The sequence below is a fragment of the Anopheles stephensi genome, chromosome 3, assembly GCF_013141755.1.
Source record: "Anopheles stephensi strain Indian chromosome 3, UCI_ANSTEP_V1.0, whole genome shotgun sequence".
In the NCBI taxonomy this organism is placed as follows: Eukaryota; Metazoa; Arthropoda; class Insecta; order Diptera; family Culicidae; genus Anopheles; species Anopheles stephensi.
Window position 1 is genome coordinate 49,428,799 of NC_050203.1, and position 16,242 is coordinate 49,445,040.

General features: G+C 43.1%; 1 protein-coding gene and 1 long non-coding RNA gene across 6 annotated transcripts in view; one reads left to right on the forward strand and one right to left on the reverse strand.

The window, feature by feature from the left end:
• Positions 1–16,242, forward strand: part of LOC118509066 — a 31,092-nt gene that overhangs the window by 2,498 nt on the left and 12,352 nt on the right. The window contains exons 1-2 of one of the 5 annotated variants that reach the window (XM_036049186.1): positions 2,430–2,545; positions 10,024–10,071. The exons of 1 other annotated variant lie outside the window; for it this stretch is intronic. In XM_036049186.1, the coding sequence (XP_035905079.1) occupies positions 2,450–2,545; positions 10,024–10,071 (144 nt within the window). In that variant the 5' untranslated portion in view covers positions 2,430–2,449. Of the gene's footprint in view, positions 1–2,429; positions 2,546–9,421; positions 9,489–10,023; positions 10,072–16,242 lie in introns of those variants that run through there. 3 more of the 5 variants (XM_036049185.1, XM_036049189.1, XM_036049187.1) reach the window with 3 other exon arrangements.
• Positions 8,792–15,552, reverse strand: LOC118509067. The gene is made up of 2 exons (XR_004905839.1): positions 12,093–15,552; positions 8,792–12,008 (listed from the first exon to the last, which is right to left on the reverse strand). It is a non-coding gene; the product is annotated as an uncharacterized LOC118509067 (long non-coding RNA).

Here is a 16,242-nt window from a genome sequence, read left to right on the forward strand (position 1 = left end):
TGGATAATTAAGCATACAGCAAACGTTGATTTCAGATAGTTTGGAAGCTGCTTTTTATCACACACTTTGCTTTGTAATATGCGTGGTTATCGAGCCGCACCATTCGACGCTTGCCACCATTCAGCGGAACGAGCACAAAATGGAGTGGATGACGTACTTTGGGGAGATTTTGCAAAGCCTCATTGCGTCATGATGAAGGGCACGTTTTAGAAAGTCGTACCTCCGGGATCAAGCGAGGGACCTGTAATTGTAAACTTGTTTACTGTGGTTCTGGTTTTGCAGCAAAATTTTTTTTCTATGCTTTAGAGCATTTTACTAAAATATTTGCTAAAACATATTTAAATCTTTTGGAAGCTTTTTGCGCTCATGAAGCGTGTTCTGCATTACTCTGTCCGGTAAATTATCTTTTCCCCCGTTTGTGATTCCAAGCGCTTGATATATAACGCACATCATTCGGCCTCATCCTTTCATTGATTTTGACGCTTGAATGACTCGCTTGCGTAGAGTATTGGGCGCATAAATGCGATGAAAACCCGAACAGAAGAACCCGTCGGGGTTCAACGAACTTTGGGGGCAAGTGTGTGTACGTTCTACCCCCAATTTACATCAATCAAAATGGTGCAATTTTACGTATTGTTTTGCACAAGTCTTATGTAGAGTAATGTATCAGTCAGTAAGATAGTAGCAATGAGCAGCATTTAGTTTTTTGTTGTTGTTTAGCTTTGTATGTAATGCAATCATCCTGTTATATTATATATGTAGCGAGCGCGGATTATGGGGACAATGATGAGGACGGAGTGGGGACAGACTGACATCGCGTACTCAGCTCGGAGCCGACCAATTTCCACAGACAACAAAGAACAGCCGCACCTTTCGATGGTTGTGCTTGGTGGTAGCTATTATTCCTGCTGGTTGGGAATGGTTAGTTAACTTAAAGAGCGCACCAGGTTCAAGTTACCTGCTTCAGTCCCATCTATGTCAATAGTGTCCGCAGCGGAACAGGAGAAACAATGCACTAATGCGTTTAGTGACTGAACTGCACTGCAGCGATGGGGCTGGACTAATCGTAGCGCGAAGAATAAGGCTGAATGAACATCACACTTCGTTTGATGTGTGGAACCACCTTCGTGTGGTTCCGTTGGCCATTTTGAACAAAACACGTGTTTCTTTTAGTCTTTTTCTTTAAACTGATGAATCTCTTATAACTCCGCAGTTGCTCTGGGATACAAGCCGGGTATGTTGACACCCCAATCCACCCTTCTGCAATTGATCCTTGTTATGCAAAAAAAACCATCGTCTGTGTGTCTGTCTGACTGAGTACACAAAAGAAAGAAGCGTTAAGAGGTTTTCAACGCACGAGACATGAGGCAAAAAGGCAGTGAATCAAATAAACCAACTTGCACCAGTGCATCGATGCAACGGCAGCGCGGGGCCAAAGAGGTGACCGCCGAAGGGGGAGGGGATGCATTTGTAACTTCAACGACACGGGGCACGGATTCGCTGTGCTTTTGCTGTATGTTATCTTTGTTTGTTGCCCCGTTCCGGCTCTCCTTCTGTGGTGCGTTGTCGAGCATAAGCGGGAAGAGCAAATGGGTTTTGTGTTTTCGTCCAAGAGTTCACACGGACGGCGGGACTTCTTTATCTCTCCAACAAGCTTTGTCAGTGTCCTGCGTGCCCGTGGATGTGTTTGATTTTGTTTCTTTCCAGTTTGTTTTCCCCATTCTCTGGACTTGTCTGGCTGTTTCCCCGAGGTGCGCTGGTTTGCCTTTTCTTTCGAGATCTCATTTCACGTTTTCCTTACGTTGGCTTCGGGAACACGTTTTGGTGGAAGGTTTTTCGAAAGGGAGAATGACTGCTGTTCGGAACGATTTGTTGTGGCTTATCGTCAGCGTGAAATTTGTATGTTCATATTATCACCAGAGTAGGAATTAGGAGTAGGAAAATTATTCTTCTTGCTCGTCGAAAAGTCAAACAATCAACCGTTTTCTCAGCCATTAAGAAGATGGAAAGACAGCATTCCAATACATGATTTAAAAATGAGTTAACGAAGCAAATAGGATCAATAGGATCAATTCAGTCAGAATAATCTTTAATCTGAATAGAACGTTGTCGTCAAGCAGAAATGTATATGTATTATTTTTCAATGCAGCCCCAATGCCCCAACGACTACCGAGGAACTTCTTTTGCCAACGTTCAAAGCGGACGTGCATCTTATTCAGAATGATAATCTCCACACATGGCGAATATCTTTTCTTCCGTCGTGCCATTTGCTTGCATTAGTTTAGAGCATACTTGCACGTTGCTCAGCAAATAGACGGAAGTAAAAATGTATGAATCTTTTTCCTATTTTTTTTTCATTTTAAAACCACCTTTAAAACGCATCGTAACGGAAATAGAGGTATCGAGGCCAAGGATAATGGCGAACTGCTCTTAGTTGGGAGGGACGAGAATGGAGGATAACAGGGATGGTGCATCCATCTGCACAAAATTGAATTGGGAAAGTTTGTTGCGTTCTTTGTTGCCGGACCGGACCATCGTACGTCGAGTGGGTTAAGTCGTCTGGTTTCCTTTTTTTTTTTGCTTGCAGGTGGAGGAAATGTTTCCCTATTTACTTTCTGGCTGCAATGCAGACAACAAAGGCGTGTTGAAGCGTTTTCTTCTGTGTAAAAATAAAATAGTGTTTTTTTGCTTTCACTAACATAAAACTTATTGTGTTGTGTGCTATTCTATATGTTTCATTAAAGCAATAAGTAGAAATAAAGTTTATTTCTTAACGTTTATCAGCTTGCTTCATTCGATTTTATCTAACAACATGGAGGTACACAATCAATAAGAACTTAATGGAATTAAAGAAAGTGCTTCTGCTCACATTTATCAAATCAATGCTTTTAAATAAATCAATTCATGCTAGTACATCTGTCTGACAGGGATTTCCATTCCTGAGCAACGTTCTTTGTCTCTGTAAAGGGATTCCCGGGGTACGGTATGAAAACCAGGATTTTTAGCTGCACGCGGTCCCATTTGAAACAAGGTCGAAAACAAGGAGGAGCCGTGGCGGGCGAGGACATGCGCAAAATATTGAATCCCACTTCGGATGGGACGCAACCAGCACCAGCATTTACACTGTGTTGGATGGACTACTGCTAGAATGCCTGAATTTCTTTGTCCGAGTGTATAAAGTCTTCGTTCATTGGTGTGCTTGCGTATGTCACATTAAAATGAGCACGATTCACATCACCTTTTGCTGACTCGACGTTGGGTCACAATATTCCCGGGGTTTTTGTGAGGTGTGCAGGGGTTGTGTTGAAGATAAATAGCGTTGGTGCGCACTATCACCGTAACGATAAGAGCGTGTGCTGGCAATGGACACGGCAACCAACTTTAATCACTGATTCAGTCCATCACACAGTAGATCTCTTCATTTCTGAGCACAACGTGTGCCACGTTGATATGTTCCCTATGCCATCATCGTGAAGGAAGTTTACCTTTCCTGCCGAAAGTCTTTCGTATACGGAATGTGCGTTTAACCACATTTTCATCATAATGAAACAATTGTTCAAACATGCGCCAAGATGCGGAAGGGTTTGTGGCAGCAGCAGCGTAATAAACACACTTGCGCTTGGGGTGGGGTAGTTCGTACACCGAGAAATGGAAGCATATTAGCCTCGTGGGCTCGAACACATAAAAGTAATGGAAAAGAGAAATCCGATTGGCCACTTATGCAATATCCCGTGCTGCTGCTTACTGTTGCTTCGAAGGAAAACATGTAATAAGCCCTGCCAATGTAAAACTACCACCCGGGGTCTGTTGTCTTCGAGCTTTTGTGGGCTGGTCCAATTTTGAGCGAATGAAGCAGAGAGTAAGCTTGTTTCGTCTTGCAGCGTAAGGTGCGTACACTTTAAGGAGGTTAATTTTAGTGAGACCACTTCTTCACTAAGCTTACTTATGGGTCGGTAGAAGAAGGTGGATGCATTAATAAGAAAGCAGTTATCTGTATGCCTTGCGATCCCTGAAAGTGACATGAGTTTTCTAGTAGGGATAGGTAATCGAATGTATCAGACTGCGATTAACTGCGATTTTTGGAAAAAAGATATTCTGAAGTTGTTGTTAACAAGGGATACTGCAATGACACTTCCATGTCACGATGTATATGATCCAAATTACTTTACTTTGTTAAATTGCGTTGAAGACGACCATGAAAGGTTTGGCTTTAATGTGTTTATGTCTGTGAGACTAATGGTCGCCCTGCCTGTCTGTCTGCCTTCTGCCTGAGACGGTCCGGCGATTGTCTACGGTCTAATCTAATAACGCTCGATTTTGCTGCTAATTTGTCTGCTGCTGAGAATCTGATTGTTATCTCCAATGCCACAATTATCAAAAAGTTGACAAACTTTCCCACAGACACCACAGGCCTGGCTGGTAAGGGGCTTAATGAAATGGTTTTAATTTTGCTACACACCTACTGATAGCAAATGAATGCCTTCGCCGTAATCTGAAGAAACGTACGCCTGCGTACGGTTCATATTGTCCTAGCTTGATTATTATTTAACGTGTGGCGGAGCCCTCTTCGCGTTCAACACTTTATCGCATTGGAAGCAACGAGACGCTTAACTGTTGGAGTGAGGGAAATAACTTGATCGGGGCTCGCAGCACCTCTCCCCTTTGTCCTTTAACGCCAAAGACTTGCGAATTCGCATCATTATCAATGACCGCGTGCCAGCGTGGCTTGTTTGTAACCTCGTTTTGCACGAAGCAGAAACAAAATAGAATTTGAGGTCATTTGACGATGCACGTTAAGTTGAACTTTGATCCATAAATTACCTTTCAGCAAGTCTTGCTTGTCCTTGTGGGCATACAAAACTAAGAGCCAGAAAATAAGTAGAAAATTCTAATCCACTAACGCATTCATGCACTACTGACCAGAAGATGCACTAGGTCATGATGAGAGTTTTATCAAATTTCGTCGGGATACAAAAACGTGCTCATGCGTGTTGTAGCAGCTGTTAGACATGTCGGAGACGCAATTCACACTCAGCCCATTAGCGAAGGACTTTGAAGCGACCATCGATGATGTGTATGTCTGTGCCCCAGACCGGACCGGCAATGCTACCGGTCGTTGTTATCAGTTAATGACTTACCCTGCCTGCTAGAAAGGCGACTGTATTGCCTGTTAGTACTGTGGTAGCTTCCTTGTACATATTTCACACATAACCATATGTTCAAAGTCTATGGGCCATGAGTCCAATCTGAATCGTTCCACATTTATCGACAGAACTACTGTGTGATCATAGTATATATAGTTTTGAATCTCTCTGCGGTGACAAATGTTGCTAATGTAGAGATAGGTTTGGTTTTGCGGCTGCCGGAGATATGTTCGCTATCGCCCATGTAGGTCGGTCGATAAGATAAGGCACTACTATCGGAGAAACTTATTGCGGCGATAGCGGTCTTTATCCTAAGCGATGTTGGAAGATATTAAGCAGCAGTCTATGCATATAACAAAAGAACTAAACAAAAGGTAATTTTTCTAACGAATTTCTTACTTTATACCTCACACCTATTGTTTACTTTATCAGCTGTTTTTGATAAACATTTACACACACAGCTAAGGACAAAGTGGTAAAAATTCTAAGGCTTCCTTGACTCATCTCACATGCCTCCTTAATGACGATGTTTTTTGTCCAATTTAACCCAGCAGGATTTTTGATTTTGCTTTATGTTCCTGTTTGCATATGAATGTGTGCAAGAAGGGACACATTAATGTATTTCGCTTGTTTGTGGTGTTGTTTTGCTCATTTAACTTTCAAAGCATCAGAATGTCGTTGGCCTTTCCCCTTCCCAGTACAGATGGGTTGATCGACCCCTATCGTCTGAGTTGTTTTTTTTTGCGTCGTTTTAGGACGTGTATCCTTCCGTACTCAATTTCATCTTAGCAAAGGCCAGGGTTTTTCTTCTGAATTTTACGTCGCAACACAAATTTTACGTCAGCAAAAAAGACCTTTCACTACAGCACAGAAAGCCAATGTAAAGCGTGTCAGCAAAGAATAACATGCACGGGCTCGGGTGTTGTTGCAGGGGGGGGGGGGGGGGGGAGGAAAAAACGACGAAAGATAACCGTTCGGTACTTCTGATTGATGTGGGCAGCAGCAGCGGACGACAGGTTGGGCCCGTTTTCCCTTATCGTTGTGTGCGAAACGAACCACACAACACTCATCTGGTTCAGGCGTGTTGGACGCTCTAAGTTTGCGAAGGTGCGTAGGTTCCGTCCAATTGCGTAGATAAAACAGGAACAGTTGTTGTATTGTGCGTAGCGTTCCACCACACTTCAATCGAAACGTGTGTGCACCACCTCGGTCTGGGTGTGTGTGTGTTCGTGAAGCATGTTGAAATCAGTCGTCATTGAAGGGATTGCGTATGTTGTTTTTTCTGTTTTCGTCGCCTCGAATCTCATATCGCATCATCCTCTCGCAGCTTGAACATGTTCGTTCTCCTCGCGATCATCTCCTCACAAGCGCAACGCCGTACATGAGAGAATTAAAATGAAATGAGCAAGTGAGAAGGAGAGAGAGACAGCCTTACAGAGCGGATACAAAGAAGGCGAAGAATCCCGAATATGGGGGAAACCTGTGAGGATACATGAAATTGCGTATTAACGCAAATTTGGTTGCGATGGATTGATGAAGAGTGTTTTTTTATTCTCATTTTAAGAAGGAAATGCTACCAATTCAAGAGTTTTTTTATTGTGCTTTATTCATAAAGTTTTTGTCGTTTATTCATAAAATCTCGTTTTGTAGTAAGATTGAGTACACTACCACTATGGCCAATTTGGTTTGTTGTAGATGACAATCTTGGTACGCTGTTGGAATATTTTGAGTGAGAGCAAAAGATAAACGAGGCAATTTTGTCAAAACTTCCTTCGTTATGCTTCGATAAAGACCTTGAGAAGCCATGATCAATAAGGCATGCCTCGCAATGCTGATACACCACGTTTCTATGCTGCCGGAACTGTTTGAACGACGATTCTTGTCCACTCCTCTTATATCAGTGGAATAGAGATATATGAACACGTGACGGACTTTAGTTAGAATTCAAAGGGCAATGCGTAATTCGCCTCATTCAACAATTTTTTTTTTCTAGCTGAAGTTTTGAATGAAAAGATTTTATGTTCACGAAAGTATCAGAAGTTCCTTTGCACTGTGTTATTATCAACGATGACGTTGTTTACCGTTTACCGTCTTCTTCGGAGCCCGTTTATGAATTTTGTTGGGTATTATGCTGGTTTCTTCATTCACATTTATTCACCGTGTAAAATACACTCGGAGAAGGTAGATCATGGTTCAAATTGTGCGCACAAATACCAACACCTTGCGTACGGCTGATGGCAGGATTCCAAAGGGGCACTGTTGCTTGGTCGGATCTTACCGAAAGCATATAGACAAATGAAGAAAGAGATGGAACAAATCAGGGATGGTGGTGCTGCTAATAGCATAAGTAGCCGTTTGAAAAAAAAACATTTAGAATTGAACACAAAATATCGGTTTTATGTTGGGAGGAAGAATATAAGCAAAAAAAAAGCCTTGTGACAGATGGAGGACGAAAAGAAGAATCGGGTTTTGCTGTTTGTTGGGCGCAGTAGCAGTAGAGGAAAATGGTCCCGATGTTTTGTACTCACACACACACTGTCTCAAAATCGACCAGCTGATTTCTGTATATAAACGCCAAACTGTCATATATCGCCATTGCACGCGGTGAAACAGTTTCTCTCTCTTTCGCACTCGCACGGCGAACGCTCGGAATATATCCACCGTGCGGTGACCATGGCATGCGCAACATCAACACCAACGTAGTTTTCCGTTCTCATCAAACGCAATAGCACACACGCTCAACATCATCATCCCTTCCTGCGGAGGCACACACACCCCCTTTTAGCCGTTTGACACATCCAACCGCTCGCTTGCTCGCTGTGTTATGTACACGCGCCGCTCTTCGCCACCTGCTGGATATACACAGGTTCCGACAGCAGCAGCACTGTCAAAACGATGGTAGTGTGCGTGAGAGCGAGAATGTGGTTTTGATCATTTCAAGGGTGTAAGCTAAATGGAAGGGGTGGATTATGTGTGAGGGATGAAAAGAAGGGGCAGTGAAAACACATGTGTTCGGAAAAAAACAAAACAAAAAGCACACACACGCACGCTCATACACAGTCACGCAGTTAAGTTTAATTCTATCAAAGTCCGTCGGCAGCAAGTCGTAGCTTGCAGAAGTAGGAAAATGGTCGTATTTTTTTTTTGTTCATTCGAAGCTTACTGTACTGCAGCCGGATAACTGAGCACTCTACCCTGTTTTTAATTTTCGGCAGGTCAGTTTTAGGCAGTATTTTCAAGTTTTACGCTAAACCCACATCATATACGCATCCACCCTCCTTCGTCATGCTTCTAGCATTATCTCCTATACATGCTGGGTCGTCCATTTGCGTGCTCGCCCCGAATGAAAACCCCACGATCGATTGTGTGCGATCTGTTCTGGTGTAGTCTCGGTAGTCTTCTCTAAACAACTCTCTGGCTGGTTGGGGCAACTAGTGTGTGTGTATGTTTCCGAGCAAAACGGCCAAATGTAAACAGAAAAAGAAATAGGCTCATGCGCGAATGTGCGAATGATCCCCCATCAGCAACATCAATCCGAAGAGATAAAGACCAAGTAGAGCAGGAAGAATCGGGGGAGCTGAATTTAGGGCGGGGTATAAACATAGCGCAGCATCAACATAGGTTTTTAGCTTGTTTTTTTTTTTGGGACTTTGGGCATTCCACTATCGTTGAACAACGAACAAGGAAAGGATAAATTTAAGATTTAAGGATATTACTTTTTTGCCCGACAAGCATCGAAACAAATCTTTAAGGTTGCAACTGAACATTGCTACAGCTAACAGTCGATATAGCAAGGGGAAATAGATTCCATTGTTTGAGGTTGATATAGGAAGTAAAGGTATTGTTTCAAGTTAGTTTCAACACCAGCAGCAGCACAGCTACTCCCAAAATTTTGTGAGTAGCAGCCCTCAATTCTCTCTGCCAATTGTGTATACGGGAAGGGAGTGGGGGTCTAAATCTGGGCCGTTGTGCGTTACCTTGTTGCCCAAATGTAGTCGACAATGCTGGGTCCGTCTAGAACCTGATGGTCCGCCAACGTCATTAAGCGTTTATTTACAAAGCACCAAAAACCGAATGCGAATCAAGAGGGACACACGAAGCAACGTGTGGTGGTGGTATCCAGATCCGTTCGATGTGTCGAATGATGCTGTTGTGTTGTGTCCTCTGGGATGTATAGAATAAGGGCGGCTATGTCATACCTTAGTCAAACACAACACCGAGTGTTTATATTTTTAGAGGTGAACGAGCAGATCGTGTAGCGCATGCAGATGATCATGGCATGACCGCGCGGCGTGGGGAGCTTTGAGTGAAGCTGAAACACACAGACACCGACCGCTAGGCAAGGTTTGTGCGGGTTCCTTTTGTAAGCGTTGCCGTCCTGCTATCTGCCTGCTAACCGAAGCAAAGCGGCGCACAGCTTCGCAACAGAAGGAGGAAGTCTTATGAATATTGGATGAAGTTTTCTAGCTTTTGCGTTTTTGTATATGTGTGTTTGTGGTTCGCTTTAGTTAGTTCCTTCCTCATATGTGTTTGCCGATGATCGAGAGGACAATCGACGCATTAAAAGCTAAGATAAAAAAAACCTGTCCGAGGGTGGTTTTTTGTTCGTTGTTCGCGTTGTTACCGATGACGTTTCGGCTCATGCAACAAAACAACTTGCTGCGAAAAAGAAATCATTGATGGTGGTCAACTCAACCAAAGAACATAAACAGAGTCTTCATTTTTTTCTTGCATTGTCTTGAAGCGCAAAGAAGCATGCGGAATGGTTAAGCACTTGATTGAGCACTTAAGTTATATTATTTTTTGAAAATTGTAAAATATATTTATTCCTTTGAAATATATTTTTTTAAAGCGTTATCCTCTCTCTTTCTTTTTCCAGGTACATAATACTAAACGTATACTCGCTGGGGATAGTATGCTAGACTTCGTGAGTAGCATAAACTGCATCAATTATTCTGTATACCTCTGTATACTTCCCTAATGGTATTCGGCAGATTGGTTTATATAACCAAATATTTCGTTTAGTTCGATCACATGCATAAACTGATTGTCATACTATTGTCAGACCGTACACTACGCTGGAATCACTTGTGTATCTACCAACAATAGATCGTTTAATGGTCATTCAAACCAATCACAGTTTCAAAACTTTATTGACATTGATTACTGTAACCTTCAGCTGTACCTGCCCTCCGAAAATGCATCGTTTTCACTAAGACAACGGATTTTTTATTCCGATCTAAAACATTATCCATGACGAATGACGAATATTATTTTGAGTAAACTGTCTGAATAAGCAAAGGTTTCCTTTTTTCTGCAACCCCTTTGTTCTGTCCTTGAACAAGGTATATTTGTCCTCGGGTGTCATACCTCGTGAACACTCAATGGACGAGTGCAAATGACGACGTGTACCTACCGCAATCACCTATTATGGATCGCTTGCAATTACAATTTCCATAGCGGTCGCTTCACGTGCTATAAAGTGGTGGAGTCTCTCAAGACCTGGAGAACGACCGACCCCGATGGTGTATGGAAGAGTAATATGAATGACTTGCCGATGTGATTGAATTACATCAGAGAATGCTGACTATAAAATCATGTCATCATATTCGGTATTTGATACTGTTACATGTAAAACCTGTTTGGAGGAGACCTGCAAATGGTAGGCATGCTAAAAATGGACAAGGCTCAAGCTTATAAGTTTTTAGTTTTCCACTGATTAGTCTACAAAAAGATGGATGAACAGCTTTGATGCTTCTGATTGCTTCTTGAATGTTTGTTCGTTATAAAAAATGGAATATATTCCAATAGGCCCGATATTCAATTCATTTCCATTTATGTAACCTCTAAGTCTTGGGCTGATGTTTGCATCGGTTCTATACTTTAATTTAAACAGCCATGCACCGGCATTACTCGACGGCTGTAGCATCTTATACCCTGCCAGTAAAGTTCGTCCAGAACATCCGCTTGCGTTACGATTGCTTCCGCTCTACTTCGTTGTACCTTTAACCTTCCGGCCTAGCATTTTCGTTGCGTGATTAACCTTCAATTGGTATCGCTTTTGTGTGTGTGTGTTAGATTCGTTACATTCATTCATTCGTTTAGTTAGACTTTCTCGAGTCACGGGCAGTGTCTAACACATGACGATAATATGCCGGAACAGCTGTGTGATGCCAGTCTCGCTCAGCTCTGATGTAACTTATCACAATCTATGGTCAGTTAATTTCAACGCTCCTGCTATCAACCAAACCAACCGATAATAAGTTCATGCACGACAACGTACTTTAGCAGATTTAAACTAGATATAATGTATCAAGTAACCAACCAACTACCTAGCACGAGAGGGCTGAACACACTTTGCTTTTCAATCAAGGTTTCTTTGTGTTGTGAACTGTAGAGTATTGCAAAGTGTGTGTTTGTGTGTTTGTGTTCGTTACCGTCCCGCATCACGAACGTCAGCTCTCTGCGGCACGTGGACCGTATGGATTTCATTAGAATTCGATTTGCCTTCGCTGGGAGCAATAGAGGAAAATCGATGCAACTGCGGCGAGGTGCGTTAGGTTTGAATGAACAAGTAAGCAGATGATAGGAGGGAAGGTGTAACGTAACATCTGATCAAATGCAATGGGGAGTTTACTAATACCACCTCGAGCCGTAGAGATACCTGAGACACGAGTTTTTGCATGATCAACTGCTTCCCAACTGCTGGTTGCCGCTTTGTCTAGAGGTGTCATGCCGTGTTTAGCATGCCGTTCGCATCACTCAGCCTGCTAAAAGCTCTGTTGAGATGGAAATAAAATGTTGTTGGGATTTGAGAATGACCAGTCTCAGTGGAAAATGCGACGTCAATTGCGGTGGTTGTGGCTGGCGAAGAACAATTCAAGCGAAGGAAGAGTGGTTATTTCCGTGCTATTCATCACACACACACACACATACACACATACTCACGCCTGCTGATTGAGGTTTATGTTACGCGGTTCCGTCTCACCAAAAGCTGGAACCCGGCCCCGTTGTTCAACCCCCCTAGTGGGCAAATGAAAGGCTGGAGGATAGGCAACCAGTGCGCACCGTTAGACTTCACTTTCTTTTTTGTTTTTGCTGTTGCGCCCCCAACTGCCACTGTGTCGAGGCACGACGACGTCAAATGGCTGACGCAAAACTCAAGGGCGAAAAGATAGAGAGGTATTTAGTGCAAGAAAATCGGCACGTGTTGTTTTGTGGGCAGAACGGCTCTTGCCAATTGCTAACCACCACCACCACCAGGAGCACTGTATCAATCAGCTGCAACAATACATCCACAAAGCGACCAGTTTCATAAACACCAGCAAGGTGAGAGTGAAGCAGTAGTGTAACGCTACTCGTCTGCAGCTACCCTGTCCTTATAGGTCTTGCTTACCACCGATACATTCGCTCTGGTTTTTGGTACGGACATTTCAAGGACCCCAGCCCGATGCGATCATGATCGTATCGAAATCCTTCGCCACTCGCAACTCCCATACACCCAACCCTTCACTTGAGCGCACCAAAATTGTGAAACAGCTGATTGCGTTCGACAGCTGGTTGGCTGCTTAGTGAACAAGGAAAACCAGCAGGGCAAAGTTGCTTGCTGCACGGTGTTGCGTGAGACTGCACTGCACATGAGATAACACACCGTGGAAGTTGTGTTTGGCACTCGAAATCAGCGAACATTCGTTCGTCTAGCCGCGTGTGTGGAGATCGTAGAAGGGGTTTTCTTTCCTGCGCCCTAGCATCATCAAACCTCAAACCCTCAGCAGCAGCGTGTTATGTCAATGAAATACAAACCACCATCACCAGGTTGTGTATGTATGTGTTTTTGTATGGGTATTTTCCTTCAAGGTCTACCGGGGAAGGTTAAATAATCACATGCGAGGCGAAGGTTCTTAAAACCCATTGAAATTTTTGCTGCACTGATATGGAGTTGTCGCACCAGTTGTCGATCCCTTGAACATGTGTTTAATTAACTGCTTAATGGCTCGAAATGGATCGTGACTTTAAATTCAGTAAATGTCACAAAGGTATGTTTTAGATGCTACAAGTAACGCTATTTGTAAAATTGGATGCTATTAAATGTTGCTTGAAATCCACAGGATGCACAGTTTTGATTCAACTTTGTAGATTTATTATTATTGAAGCACATCAAAGGTATATCAAGGACTTCCTTAAATGATGGCTATGTTATTTTTTAATATGATAATTAAGTTTTATAATGTTGAAAGAGAACACTCAGTGCATATAAAGTATCCAATGTCAATTTTCATTGCCCCTTAGATTCCATGTACTATCTTGCTGTCCACCTCCAGAACAAACTCTGTGTCGAATCGGTGTCCTCAGTTCTTGTAAAGTGTCTAAAACATGACCAAACTTCAACCGATAACGATGGAACATAAATCGTTGACCTTGCGGGCTGAATGGTTGTTCTGTTGATAATGTTGTGGTGAAGGTTGTGAGATATTTTGCCTTTGGTGTGTTGTTCTTAGCGGTTTTGATGTGCGGTAGAAGTAATCGTCAGACGTACATGCAATCTGATCGTAGATGTGCACAATTATACAATCTGAGCTATTTCCACTAACTTAGACCGTATGTTCTATTTGGGTCATACAAATTTATTTATTTATTTAGTCCATGAGTTGAGAATATAAAACAGCAAAATAGATATTACCCTCAAAATGTCGCTAGAACACGAATACACACGTCAAACATATGACTTGCAAAGAATTAGCTATTGTGGAAGTAAATTGAATTAAAGAAATAATATTTTTGCATACACAACGCAACCCACGTGCCAACATGAGTTTGACATCACTGTGCCATAGAAGCAGAACATTATTTCTCGCTGTCGCTCAAAAATAGAACTGTGTCATGTATCGTGAGCCGTCTTCGACGGTCGATGGTTTCTAATTTAGTTCATCCGTTCAAAACAACCTTTGCGATGGCCGCAACCGATCGCGATCATCGTCTACGCACAAACGATTGATGCGAATGGTTCGCTCATCTGTATTCCGATGTATGGATGTTTCAATGTGAAGGTAACCGAGAAAAGTACTTTTATATGGTTCCGTGGCACCTTGTTACGATGATTGCACGATTCTACACATCCTCCTCTTAGGCGATCGATTCATACTGACTGTGCACATCGATTATCGATCAGCGAAAGGTGCCTTTCGCTCAGTGCCGCTCAATATCTGTTGGACTTGATCAATGTTCCACAGTGGACTGATGTAAGTGAAGGCGCAGACTTAACAGCCTCCACGTGGCCACAGCATGGCTGGCACTGCGTATGGAAAAGTACTTTTCCAATGTGAGTGCAATGTATTTAAGGAAAGACTTCTTGATATCCCTGGATTAGAATGAATTAAGTTTAGACTTACTCAAGTCAAAGGGTTCATGACGACACGGGTCCGCTCACGATCACAGCATCAATTAGCTCAATTGATTATCATCGTCACACCGACGGCTTCGCATAATTAACTTTCACTGGAATCTTTCTGTGCATCCCAATGCTCGCCTCACAGAGAGGCTTGACTTTACGAAACGTGTTACCTTAACTTGTTGCGTATTTCTAGCTCTGCAGGCGAAGGCTGTTTTCTCTGCCAAACCTTCCGATAGACGGGTGGCAGAAGCGGTGGCGAACCAAACCGGTCCGAGGTAAAATCTCTCTTGCCTTCGTTCCTGCGGTGTGTGTTGCCCTGTTGTGTCCACGCAGCAGCGTTTTGTTTCGATCGCAGAACGGAGTGTTGGTTGTACTTGTTGGCTTTAGTTATATGTGTATTTTTGAACGAGTACGCCGTCCGCGCTCTGGCAATTGCTGCACTAGATAGCAGCACGTGTCATTAAAAATAGTACCACATTCTGCTGCTTGGCGCACTCAGACTGCGTGTTTTCGTAGACACTTGGCGTGTGATTTTAAATGGCTGGAACTTGTACTAAATGGCCAATCAAGGACTACATTTCTTTCATCATTTAATTTCGGCTTTTTTCTACATCTCGTGTAAGAACACTCGATGGAGTTGCTTCCATTTGTATCGCGTCGATAGAGGACTAAGGTCTTCAAAAGGACAAGAGAGAAAATGGAATGCACACCAGTAGTGTGACTGGCTGGTGCTCCTAGTTGTGTCGTAGTTCCAAACACGCTTTTAACGCCTGATCACTTACTACTTGGGCTTTCATCGTTTACTACATTATCAATCGACGGCAGCTGGATGAGCATTCGCTTGGCCGTCATGGAGCACACACAGCAGCTCACATTTGACTTTACACTTCACATGCTAGCGCAAGTCAAGTCGTACACGGATTTGCCAGTTGTTGAATTAAACCAGACGTTATTTATATACACACAAGCTAACATAATACAAACGGCAGTCTCGCGCAATCGCACTTGCTGCCGTTGGACGCCGTACTCTGTCTTACCTTTGCCCTCCCATGTCGAAGAGATTAAAACGTGTCGATAACTTCATTCTCGTACGGGATCCAAAACCAGCTCTTTCCAGTTTTGCGATCCTATTGCGCTCCTCATGGCCGCCTTGGGCAGGATCATTCGGTGCTCAAACGATGTCTTCTTCGATTCTGCCAGAATATTTGATGAACTTTAAATGCAACATACTACTCTGAGGCTCGCTTCACAGGGGTTCGGGTTTCGGACCTAGGGACAACTGCCGAAAAGGTTATCGCAGCATAACCTTATCGTGGCACGAGGGTACGCAAGATCTTCACTTCCCCTGTGCGTGTTGGTTTCGTCTAGAGAGAGAGAGAGAGAGTGTGTGAATAATCTACTGATTGTAGCTTGTTGAACTTCTGCTTCTTCCGGTAGCAACAACGCAACGCGCGTTAAGCTTTCTCCGAACAAGCTGAAGAACGTGTATTATGCGTGTATACTTCGATAGGTGTTCAATCCACCCGAAGGACATACGGACGATCAACTTACGCTGCACCCATCTGGATCATCTCCTTGGAGAGTTTAATGTATTTGCCATTGTTTTACGGTACAATGTACACGACCCGTGTAAGTGCTGTAGAAATTTATATTGATCTTCTTACGTACAGCATCAGGCAAGCTGTCAGAGGCCTTCAACGAATGTCG